The sequence below is a fragment of the Mustela nivalis genome (assembly GCF_964662115.1).
Source record: "Mustela nivalis genome assembly, chromosome: 13".
NCBI classification, from domain to species: Eukaryota; Metazoa; Chordata; class Mammalia; order Carnivora; family Mustelidae; genus Mustela; species Mustela nivalis.
The window spans coordinates 62,065,019-62,077,426 of record NC_139032.1 but is presented as its reverse complement, the minus strand read 5'-3'; the positions used below and the strand labels follow the sequence as shown (position 1 = coordinate 62,077,426).

Below are 12,408 nucleotides of genomic sequence, written 5' to 3'. Positions count from 1 at the left end.
GCCCTTTACATATACACTTTGTTTCTTTGTGGGTTTTCTCCTTTTATTTCATTATCAACATTTTCAAACATACCAACAGTAGAGAGAATATTGTAAGAAACTCCCGGGACCTTTTGCCTGACACCAACAATTCTCAATGCACAGTCCATCTTGCTTCATCTAAGCTCTGCCTCATTCCCTCCATCCCGACTAGGCTAAGCAAAACCCAGCACAGCACAGCATCCATAAATATTTCAACAGACCTAAGGGATAGGGACTCTTTTTTTTAAATAATAAAACTGAAAACCCTTAAAAAACAAGTGATTCCTTATTGCTACCATATCTCCAATCTACAATATTTCATAAAAATTAAGATGCCCATGGTTGGAAGACACAGCATTCTTTAAAGAATCTCTAAGGAGGGGCACCTGGGTGGCTCAGTGGGTTAAGCCGCTGCCTTTGGCTCAGGTCATGATCTCAGGGTCCTGGGATCGAGCCTCACATTGGGCTCTCTGCTCAGCAGAGAGCCTGCTTCCCCATCTTTCTCTGCCTGCCTCTCTGCCTACTTGTGATCTTTCTCTCTGTCAAACAAATAAATAAAATCTTTAAAAAAAAAAAAAAAAGAAGAATCTCTAAGGACACATGTTGCCTACCTGCAGGATGTCTTGATTTTAAGATGTCTACAAATCTCAGAAATGTTTAAATATGAAAAAATGACTTACAATTAATGACATGTAATACCTGAACTCAAAAACACTTGCTACGTTGGCATTCATTGAGACTAGGCTCAGCGAGGTGAATAACTTAGGCAGTTCACAGAACGCCTGACGGTCTGTACCTGGCTGAGGTCCTTGGGCCCAGGGCCCTTGTCTGAGGATTCTGGCTTGCTCCTGCCCCCCAGGATGCTCAGCTAAAGATCCCAACACCATCCCTCCCTGCCTAGCCCTCCTTCTGACAAGCCATAGGCCATTTCTCCTGTGCTTCCTCTCTGGGTCCCACCGCAAGTTCTCTTCCTACACATCAGGACAGTTTCTGCAGAGTGGGCGGCTGTCACTGGGATGGCTCTTGCATAGGCTTCTCCGGGAGACAATGTGGGAGGCTGGCTCTTCTCAACCCCCTTCACATTCTTATTCCTGCTGTGTTTGCAGGCCCGGCTCTGGACACATGAGGAAAAGTCAGCCAAGGCTGGAAGCATGGCAGCTCTCATGTGGTGAAGCAAGAGGGCATCTCCAGCAACCCCAGCAGCAGAACGTGAGTCCTTGGACACCACAGACTTCCAGCCCAATGCACAGAAGCCGTCACTTAGCACAGCGCCCCTCAGAGGGGAGTCCAGTCCACACTCTAGGGGAGGAGAAGGAGGCTCCATCCTTTGAAGGGAAGGAGAGCAAAGACTTTGTGGTTATGTTTAAAGCCACTGTGCAGAATGCAGAAGTGAGAATATGAGTCTTCCAAGGTCAGGTCCTAAGGCGCTGAGGATTCCTCTCTGTTCCTGCCCATGGACCACCCTTTCTGGGGGAAGCCAGCTCCATGCAATGAAGCAAGAAGACTCAAGCATCCTATGGGGACGTCTCTGCGGCAAGGGCCTCTGGCCAACAGCCAGTCCCAACTGTCCAACCTCCCTGGGATGAGTCCTCTTGAAAGCAGATCCTCCAGCCCCAGTTAAGCCTTGAGACGATGAAAGGCCCAAGCAGCATTTTTTCAACTGTGATCTCATGAGAGATCCGGAGCCAGAACCACCCAGCCAAGCCACTCCCGAATTCTTGACCCACAAAGATTATGTGAAATCACGTGTGTTTATTGTTGCTTTAAGTCACTAAGTTTATGGTACTGCATCTGCCGAATCTCCCAGCTAAGCCCAAAATGAGAGATGTTTTATAAACCAACAGGCCTTGTGCTCTTAAAAAATGCCAGTGTCCTAAGAGACAGACAGAGGCATAAACAGACACAAGAACTAAACATCCTCAGATTAGATACTGGGTCAGGAAGAAAAAGATGCTCCAAAAATGGGCACAGTTGAAAAAAATGCAGTATTGTATAAACTTCCTCAATTTGATAATTACGTCATGATATCACGAGAGAATGAACCCATCCCTAGAAAATGCATGCAGAAGTAACGAAGGTTATAGGGTGTTTACTGCTGAAATTTACACTCAAATGTATATAATACTGTAGCACAGAGAGAGAGAGAGAAATTAAGTAAATGGAACAAGATAATGAATGGATCTCAGTGAAGGACGAACAGAGTTTCTTATGCTATTCTTAAATTTTCTCTGGCTTTGAATTTTTTCAAAATCAAATGTGTAATACAGTAAGAAGGAAAAAATGTTAATGTTGCCAATGGTGTGTCCAAACACCAAGCCAATTCTGATTCTCAAAATATGTATCTCAAGCTTAGTGGCCCTAAGTCCCTCTCCTACCTCACTCTTTCCCATTTCCTCCAAAATCACGGCCCTCCTCCAAATACATGTTACGAAAAATGGAAAACATATAGATGTATAAACATATTAATAAGTGTATCTGCATTTTAAAAGCCCCTGACTCGTAGCCAGGGTGCACGGAAAAGCCATGTAACGCTGAGCCAGAGCCCACTAGAAGCTTTGGAAAGAATTAATTGCTTATACTCCATGAAAAAAAAAAATGTGTTTCTGGGCAACCTAAAAATAAAGACTTTTTTATTTAAGAAAAAAAGCAAAAATTTAGATCCAAATGTACACAGGTCCAAGGAGAAATGAATGGAAATAAGGACAGTAAACCGAGGTTTTCAAAAATGAAGTTTTATTCAGTTTAAACAACTGTCTTTTCGTGTGAAACCACATCCTTACTGTTTGGTATTAAAATGTATTTCTTCCAGAATGGGAATAAGGAGGAGGGCAGAAAAAGCTCTGCTTGACCAAATAACGCCAGGACCAGATGTCTGTCTCTCCTCAATGTTTTTGTTTATGTGTTTTCACTGCTCTGCAAAACCCCAAAGCTCAAGGCCACTGTTCTAGAATGTCTAGGTTCTTTCTCTGTTTGTGTCCCTTTAAATCTCAAAAGTTGGGGCACCTGGGTGGTTCAGTGGTTTGGGCTGCTGCCTTCAGCTCGGGTCATGATCTCAGGGTCCTGGGATCAAGCCCCGCATCGGGCTCCCTGCTCCGCAGGAAGCCTGCTTCCCTCTCTCTCTCTCTCTCTCTCTGCCTGCCTCTCTGCCTACTTGTGATCTCTGTCTGTCAAATAAATAAATAAAATCTTTAAAATAAATAAATAAATAAATAGATAGATAAATAAATAAATAAATAAATAAAATAAATCGCAAAAGTTCTGGGTACCAGCTAGCAAACCTATACAGAGCTTCAAAACGTTCCTCTTCTCTTCTCAATATATTGAAGAACTTCTCACCTAAGGGAACCATCAGAGATACCCCGAAGGGAGCCCACAGTAGCAATTTTTCTTTGTAACATTATTTAAAACAGCAAAAAGCTATAAACAATTCCAAGAGTCCAACAAGAAAATGTGACACGCGGGGCAGCTGGGTGAAGAAACGCTCTGAGACCATCCAAAACCACATTTTCAGAGACCAAAAGTAAAGGAGAACAATTACTGTAATGGTAAATCAAAAAAGCAGGGTACAAATCTATAAGCAGCAGTGGGTGTGCACGAGCGCGTTCCCACACAAACAATACACAGTAGAAAGAAATATGCCAAAAATGTTAACAATGGAGATCTCTGAGCAGTGGGATTCTTTGTTCCCTTTGCAATTTTCTGCATTCTAAGATTGTTCTACACTGAACATGCATTATTTTTATAATCACAAAGAAAGATTATTTTTAAAAGGCTGGAACCTATTTCTTTAGCTTCCCATAGCAAATGCCCTCATTGGACAATAATATCACACTTTGACCACTCCTTTTCTCTTGGTCTGATAGAGTTTCCTCTTCTTTCTTTAAACATATCTTAAAGGCATTCTCTTTCATGAAGTTCAATATATCCTTCTGGAATGTCTAAGTTTATTTTCAGGAAAAAACACTTTCCCCTTTTCCTTTTCCTTTTTTTTTTTTTTTTTAAAGCAAGTTCCCAAAAGTTCAGATTGCAAAACAAATGCTCTCCTGAAAAAAAAAATATGCAATTTACTTTCATTGCATGACCAATACAAGTTGAAAGGTACAATGTACAAGTCTAACCTTCTAGAATTGTGAATTAACTGTCTTTTATTCAATTATCCAACTCTTCAGTCTGAATCAATTAACTGAAAAAATTATTAACAATGCTTATATGCTTATCCCTATCCTAGGCACTATGATGAAATATAAAATCATTATATGGCACTGCTCATTCTCACTCTCCTGACTGATAAAATACAGTGCAGCCTCTAATTAGACAAGAACAGCTACACATGCATCACTCAGGGTTCCACTTTTGCCTAGGGGACAAAAGGGAGCTCAGAGCCAAATCCACTGCTAAATCATAGTGGGTTGTCCTCTCCTTAACTTTCTGGTATAATTCATGTGTTTTGCAAGGGCAGCGGCTGAATTCTGGTTTCTGCTGTACTTTCTGCATGCTCTGTATTGTACCTGGTAATAATAACATGTATTGCGTGCTGCCCACATCATGGACAGTGAGTGTTGCTAAGCATCTCACCTACATTACTCCACTCTCCCTCCCAACCCTGTTGGGTGGGGACCATAATCTCCACCAGCACAATATGAATATAGGTATTATAAGGGTGTGGATGAATGGGATATTCTGCAGATGAATGCCTCCTAATCTTCTTTTATGTTTATATTCAAGTTATCATATAAATGTCCTTTAAAAAAAGGAAAACCCATATCTTTTGCAGAACGGGCCAGCAAGGTCAAAATGTACCTTGGTGTGTTTGCCCACCCCAAATCCTTTCTCCTTTCTCCACATTACTGCATTTTGGTTTCTCTTTCAGGAACCATGTCTCCTGGACTCTCAGTGCACATGGTCTGTGCAAGGCTACACACACACACACACACACACACACACACGTACGCACACTCCTCTGAGAAGGTCACATGCTCCCAAGGTCTGACCAATGAACATTTTCCATCATGATGACATCTGGTGAGTCACTGAATCTGGGGCCCAGAATAATCTGAACCTAATCCTCACCCTAGACTTTTCTGTGATAGAAGTTAATATATTTTCTTTTATATTCAAGTCAGTTTGTATTGGGTTTTCAGTCACTTTCAACCTACAATAGCAATACGACTAATAGAAAAATAGGTCTTTTTTTTTTTTTTTTTAAGTGAATATAGGACTTCCGCTTCTGGCAATATGGAGGCCTACAATGCCTGGGAAAACCCTGTTGGAAAAAATTCTTGATAAAATACTTTTTAGAAAAACCTTTTAAATGCATGCCTCAGCTTACTGAAAAGGAAAAAAAGCCCTCAGAGTCCAGGAACAACAAGAAAATAACTAGAGTTATGAGACACAGAGCATAAGTATGCTTAAGATGCTTAAATAAATAAAAGATGCCCTTGAATGAATAACAAAAAAACAAGAATGATAGGCAAATCTCATTCAAGACTGACATCTCACAGCCATAGTACATGTGAGGGGGCAACAGAATATTATCTTCAAATGCCAAACTACCAATCTGGAATTACATACCCAAATAAAATTATCTTTTAAGAACAAGAGCAAAATAAGAACATTTCAGATGGGTAATACTGAATTCATGAAACTGAATTTCTCTACGGTAATGAATACATGACATGCTTCAAGAAGGAAAAGAACCCCAGGAAGTTCTCTGAGATCCAAAGACCACCCAGAGTTTAGGAATGAATGAAGGACAGAGAAAAAAACGGTAACTTTGCGGGTAAATGTAACAACAACAACAACAACAAAAGCCCATATTTTTTAAACGTTTTAATGTCTTGGTTTAAAAGAAAGAATTAAAACCCTGGAGTAAAATGGCACAGAAATCGGGAAGGAAACCGACCAATGTTAAAGCATCATCTGTAGGCCCACCGCGAGTGATTAACTTTAGATCCTGCGGACTTGAATATGTACTTTCAAATTGACCGCTAAAGTTAGGAATGAATAACAGTACTGCCAAATTAGTAGAGAAGAAAAAGTGGAATAAGAGAGGGAGAGAAAAACTTCTATAGACTCAAAAAGCAACATGAAAAAAATAAAAGGGAAAAGGCAAAAACAATTAGAAAGTATAAAATAAGATGGCATAATCAAAATAATCAAACCCCAAGTATCTTGTAAGCATGAGAAAAAAAATATATGTATATGGACCTACTAGTTAAAAATCAAAGATTGTCAGCCTGGATGTTTTCTTTAACGACCACACAAAATCAAGTGACATGCTACTTAAAGATACGCCCACAACATAAGGACACAGAATGAATGAGAGTAAAAGGATGGAGAATGGTATCAGGAAAACACTAACTAAACCTGATTATGTTTTGCAGGCTGAAAGCACTGATTCAAAGAAAAGATGCTACTCTGACAACCATAGATGGGTCTGGTAAAAATTAATAAAATAAGGGCACCTGGGTGGCTCAATGAGTTAAAGCCTCTGCCTTTGGCTCAGGTCACGATCCCAGGGTCCTGGCATTGAGCCCCGCATCCGGCTCTCCGCTCAGCAGGGAGCCTGCTTCCACCCCCCTCCGGCCCCCCCGCCTCTCTGCCTACTTGTGATCTCTGTATGTCAAATAAATATATAAAATCTTTACTAAAAAACTAATGAGTTGGCTTCATTAATGGAAATATGGGTCAGTCTAAAGGGACCACGTTTGAAGCCGCCAAACCACATCTGTATTTTTTCTTCATTCGGGCAACATTTTAAAATTGGGTCATTAATACACTGGGTATTTAGGGGGTTGGTTGAGTTGGAATCTAGAAATGCGCTATTGAAAAATCTATTTGAAGGATTTGCTGTTATCAATATAAGTACCATTATACAGGATAATATCTTTCCTTAAATGTACTCTCACTTGAAAGGGAAGGAAGGAAATATATACTGAGTTTTTTTGTTTGTTTGTTTTTTCAGTAGGAAAACTATATCACACATGGGAAAGATACAGAGGGGTCAAATTTGGATAAGTATGTGGAGATTCCTTAAAGAATTAAAAATAGAGCTTCCTTATGATCCTGCAATTGCACTATTAGATATTCACTCCAAAGATAGAGATGTAGTGAAAAAAATAAGGGCCATCTGTACCCCAATGTTCATAACAGCCACGGCCACAGTTGCCAAACTGTGGAAAGAACCAAGATGTCCTTCAATGGACAAATGGATAAAAAAAGATATGGTCTATATATACTATGGAGTATTATGCCTCCATCAGAAAAGATGAATACCCAACTTTTGTATCAACATGGATGGGACTGGAAGAGATTATACGGAGTGAAATAAGTCAAGCAGAGAGAGTCAATTATCATATGATTTCACTTATTTGTTGAGCATAAGGAATAACATGGAGGACATGGGGAGATGGAGAGAAGTGAGTTAGGGGAAATTGGAGAGGGCGATGAACCATGAGAGACTGTGGACTCTGAGAAACAAACTGAGGGTTTTGGAGGGGAAAGGGGTGGGAGGTTTGGTGAGCCTGGTGGTGGGTATTATGGAGGACATATATTGCATGGAGCACTGGGTGTGGTGCATAAACAACGAATTCTGGAACACTGAAAAGAAAAATAAAAGTATTTTTAAAATAAAAATTAAAAAAAAATTAACCTGCAGTTTACAACCTTGCTGGGGAAGCCAAGAAATATCAGTCTCATTTCCACACGATGCGTGATGTTGTTCCAAAGATACTGTTGTTACGAGAACAGTCAAGTAGGCCACCTCTCTGCAAGAAGGGAAATCCTAACCAATCCCCACCATCCTGCTAACCCCAGCAAGACATGCTTTCTTTTGCTAAATTACATACTTAGAGCTATTCGGAAATTCTTCACCATCCCAGCACCCAAGTCCTGATCCCCGAACTTGGATACACATTTGCAATATTAGCATTAGGGAGGCTAACACCTTGAGGCAAGGATTCAAGGAACACCTATGTATTGTTGGCACACTTTCCTAAACAGCTGTTCAAAATCCCTCTGCTAAGGCAGAGAATGTCTGATGGTCACAGGTGCCATCTCCAACCACGTGGCTGTGGAAATGCACAGCCCCAAGGGCACACAGTCACTTCACAGCGTCTTTCTCACTGGCTACATAGGTCAGAATACAAACAAGAATGACATTATTGTGATTATCTCAAGGATTTTCATGGATCTATAAAAACAAACTCTGCAAATATTGGTACAACATTAGCCACCGTTTCCTCGTGACACACCTTAAACTGGCTGTGATGTCACTGCTAGTTTCAACAACAGGTGATCTGTTTTGAATACCTCCTTTGTCTAATTCTGGTATTCTCCCACTTGCATTAAAAGCACCCACCCTTCATCTTCTGAGTCATTTAAACCCCAGAGACCCCAAGACAGTACATTTCAGCCATAGATGAACATCAGCCTCAGCCTGGGCCCTACGAACAGAAATTCTGGGGAAAGTCCTTGGCATCGGTATGTCTCAAAGCTCCCCTAGGCCACAAATCCGGCTTTCTGGCTCCTCACTTTGGCCTACTGCCATCTCAGAGTGAGAGTTCCATCTCCTAGTCCAGCTCAGAGGAGATGGTGTTTGTTATGCAACAGAAATAAACAGAAACAAATAACAGAAACAGAAATAACAGAAGTAAAGCTGTGCTCTAGTCCACTGGCATGTGAATTATCAGACTCACAGAAGAGCAGGGGTCTAACACCAAGTTTCAAGGAATTAGAGCCAACACTGAAGCATCTTTATGGGTCTGGCCGGTCCAAGGGAGTGGATGCAGTCTTGTAGACACCAAGAAGAAGAAGAAGCCAGAGTCCCTTGGTAATTCCCAGCTCCTTGCCTATGGTAACAGGTTCATCCACTGTAGTGTAAAGACCAGTTAAATACATGTATGAACCCATGTACATACTCATGTTTGAATATGTTCTCATTCACATACCCATAGGCATATTTTTCAAAATCTATTTCTATACCTGGAAAAGTCTAAAAGAATACACAGAAAAATGTTAACAGTGGTTCTCCTGGGGGAGTGAGTTTACAGATGATTTTTATTTATTAATTTTTTGCTTCTCTGCATATGCTAAAATTTCTAGAGTGAACATGTATTGCTTTTATAATTAAAATAAACAGATTGGGGCACCTGGATAGCTCAGTGGGTTAAAGCCTTTGCCTTCAGCTCAGGTTGTGATCCCAGGGTCCTGGGATCGAGCCCTGCATCAGGGTCTCTGCTCAGTGGGGAGCCTGCTTTCCCCTCTCTCTCTCTGCCTGCCTCTCTGCCTACTTGTGATCTCTGTCTGTCAAATAACAAATAAAATCTTTAAAAACAAATGAAAAAACAAAATAAAATAAATGGATAAATAATTGCCTGCATAACAAAAGGGAGGAGATAATCAAAGATCTGGGTTTTGGATCAGCTCTGCCCGGGATCTGCATGTTACTTTGGGGGCATGGCTTTTCCTCTCTGGTTAGACTGGATCTCCCTTAGGGCCTTTCCCTCTGCTTATCGATTAAAGTCCCAAGAGACATCCACCCTCCCTCCCCACCCCCACCAACTCCTGGCACGCAGCGCCACTCCAATTATAAATTTATATTCTGCCATTCTGGTTTCCCAGACCTGATTAGGCGCTCACCTTTGTATGAACTGTGTTAAAGGCCCCAACCTTACGGGCCACGCTGAAGTTACGCCTCACGGCCTGGTCTGGCTAAGAGCGACCCAGATCAGGCTCACCTTTCTCTCCAGCGAGGCAACAATAATCCATTAGGCCCTGCTGTGGGAATTAAAGGCAGGAGGCATTCATACTTCTTATCACGCTGGGTCTGGATTAACTTCCTAGAGTCAATGCAACAGCAGGATCTATAAGCAAATCCTGATAGGACACAGGGCAGCTGTGTCACCATGGAGACCGGATGCCATAAGCCCCACAGGTTATCCACAGTGCTTGAAAGAGATTTCTCAACCTGGGACAATAAAGGAAGCTGGAACCCGGAAAAGAAAAAGCTTACAACCAATTCCTTGGTGACTCTTAAAAGCGGCCTCCTGAGTACCCCGTTGGCAATAGGGAAGGGGGGAACACTAGTAAGAATTGAGTACACAGTGTGTTCGACGTTGTATTAATTCCTAGGCTGTGTTATTTCTACTCATTCCTTATTCTGCAGATAGGGAAAGTGGAGGGAACTGTGACCAGCACTAACAAAGTTCTACTAAAAAGATGAACAGAGAAAATGCCTCAGGCAAAAGCATGAGGCTAGACATGAACAGATGCTGGAAAACAGGGAAGATGGTGAATCCCAAGTCCTTCCCCGCTCTGCCGCTCTGCCGAAGTGAGGTGGGGATCACTTCCTGGAGCAGGTACTCGTGCTTTCTCTACCCAAGGATTCAAGGATCCCCAAATTCTGAAATCAGCACAATGCCAAGGGGGCCAGGAGGGTCCCATCCCCCATAGCCAGTTCCACCTCTTTCCAGCTGTGGGCCCTAGGTGAGTCACCTGTCCTCCCTGAGACCTTTGCCACACCTCTAAAGCAGGCACGCCAGGGAACAGGAAGGAGCGGAAAGTGCACAGTGCACAGAGGAGGCCTCCCCACCGGTTACTCCCAGGAAACCCCTCTATGAGTCCTCTTCCTCAAAGTCTTTAAGAACGGGGCTCAAGTGGGGACCTGGAAGATCCCCACTAATGGAACAAAGGAGAGAGAAGGCCAGAAGTTCTGTCCTTTTACCAGCTTGCTCCCTTCTCACTTAGGTGGTGGGCACAGCCCACCCAGCCAGCAGCTCCCATAGAAATTAGGCCTCTACACCTGCTCAGGGCCTGCACCATCCACAACAGTGAGCTGAGCTGAACCTTGGCCAGAAGGAGCCTTTCCCACCACCTCCTTCCGGCTTTCCTCTGCCTAATGCTGAGGAATCCAGCTCCCAGTGAGGGGGAAATCTCCGACTTGGCCTTCGGGCGACCTTTTCTCTCTCCTGCTGGAGCGCCCTCCCCTCCTGGTTCATTCAAGGGCCTGGCACACAGATAAGTGAAAGTGGACCCTATCTCAAACTCTAACAGTCCTTAGTTTCACCCAGGTAGGGCCATACCGGCAGAGCTGGACAGGGGGTGCTGTGAAACCAGGAAGAGCACCCAAAGGGGGTCTCATCTTATACCTGTCTGCTTAGCACTGACCCTCCCGCCGCCACTTCTTCAGAGCCGAATGACAGACCTCCTCAAGAGGGGCAGAGACAAGAGACCACCCAGTAAAAGATTCATCAATTTCTGAATTTTTTTTCTGTTGTCATTTTTTTTTTAACTTTCATGCGTCTCCCCATTCCACATGACCCCCTGCCACTGCCCACTTCTGAGGAAGACTGCGTAAGACGCGCGATCCCCAGGTATTTCGAGACCCAGGTTCCACCCCGCCTCTTCATAGATGCAGAAGCTGAGGGCCGGGGACCCCGCGGGCAGTGTTCCCCCGGCCACCTGAGGACTCACAGCGGGTTCCAGCGCTCGGGCAGGCGGCGGTGCAGCGAGATGCGGTCGCTAAGGTAGATGTTGATCTGGTGCAGCCTCACACTCTCCTCCTGCAGCCGCAGCTCCTCGCCCTGCAGCTGCAACCGCACCGCCTCACCCCGCGCGCCCAGAGCGTCGTCGGGCACCGGCGGCCGCGGCAGGACCGGGTCGCGCCGCCCCGGGCGCGGGGTTCGCAGGGGTCCCGGCTCGGCCGCCTTGGCCCCGCGCCGCTCCCGCAGCACGGAGCCCAGCCCTGCCAGAGCCAGCAGCGCCAGCAGTGCCAGCAGCGCCTCCCGGCCGCGCCGCCGCCCCCGCGGGCAGCGCCTCCAGGCCGCGCGCCCCCACATGCGCCCGGCAGCAGGGGCCAGCGCTCGGCTCGCCCGGAGGCGGCGGCGCAGACCCGGACCCGGATCCCGGAACCGCCGAGCCGCGCGGCGCCGCGCCGCCCCGCCCCCGGCCCGCCCCACCTGCGCCCCGCCCCCTTCCCGCCCACCCGCCCCGCAGGAGCGCGGCCCCCAAGCCGCGGAGCGTGGCTGATCTTCACTGGGCACACGCGCGGGCTTGCCGAGACTCGCACCTTCCTCGTTGGGCTGGGTGCATTAGGATCAAGGTGACAGCCGTAAAAGCCTCAGCTCAGCGCCTGGCACATCCTAAGCGCTCAATAAATAGTGGCAGAGTGAGCCCTGCAGGAGTGCTGTGAATTTTACTCCCTTATCTCATCTGACCCTTAAGCAGTCCAATAACGGGGATAGGAGGATTATCAACTCCATTTAACAGATGAGGGGCCTGAGGCACAGTGAGGCTAATACACACCGGACTGTGTCACTGAGGCCTGCAGGCCTACCAGAGACGAAATACTGCTTAGATCCCCCCAAGAGCAAACCTTCCCCCCACCTT

General features: G+C 44.9%; 1 protein-coding gene across 2 annotated transcripts in view; it reads right to left on the bottom strand.

The window, feature by feature from the left end:
* The window catches only part of GALNT12 (polypeptide N-acetylgalactosaminyltransferase 12), a 38,790-nt gene extending 26,866 nt beyond the window's left edge, over window positions 1–11,924 (bottom strand). For both annotated transcript variants that reach the window (XM_082695304.1, XM_082695305.1), the window contains exon 1: window positions 11,494–11,924. In XM_082695304.1, coding sequence (XP_082551430.1) covers window positions 11,494–11,858 — 365 coding nt within the window. In that variant the 5' untranslated portion in view covers window positions 11,859–11,924. The remainder of the gene's footprint in view (window positions 1–11,493) is intronic.
* Window positions 11,925–12,408: the final 484 nt, after the last annotated feature.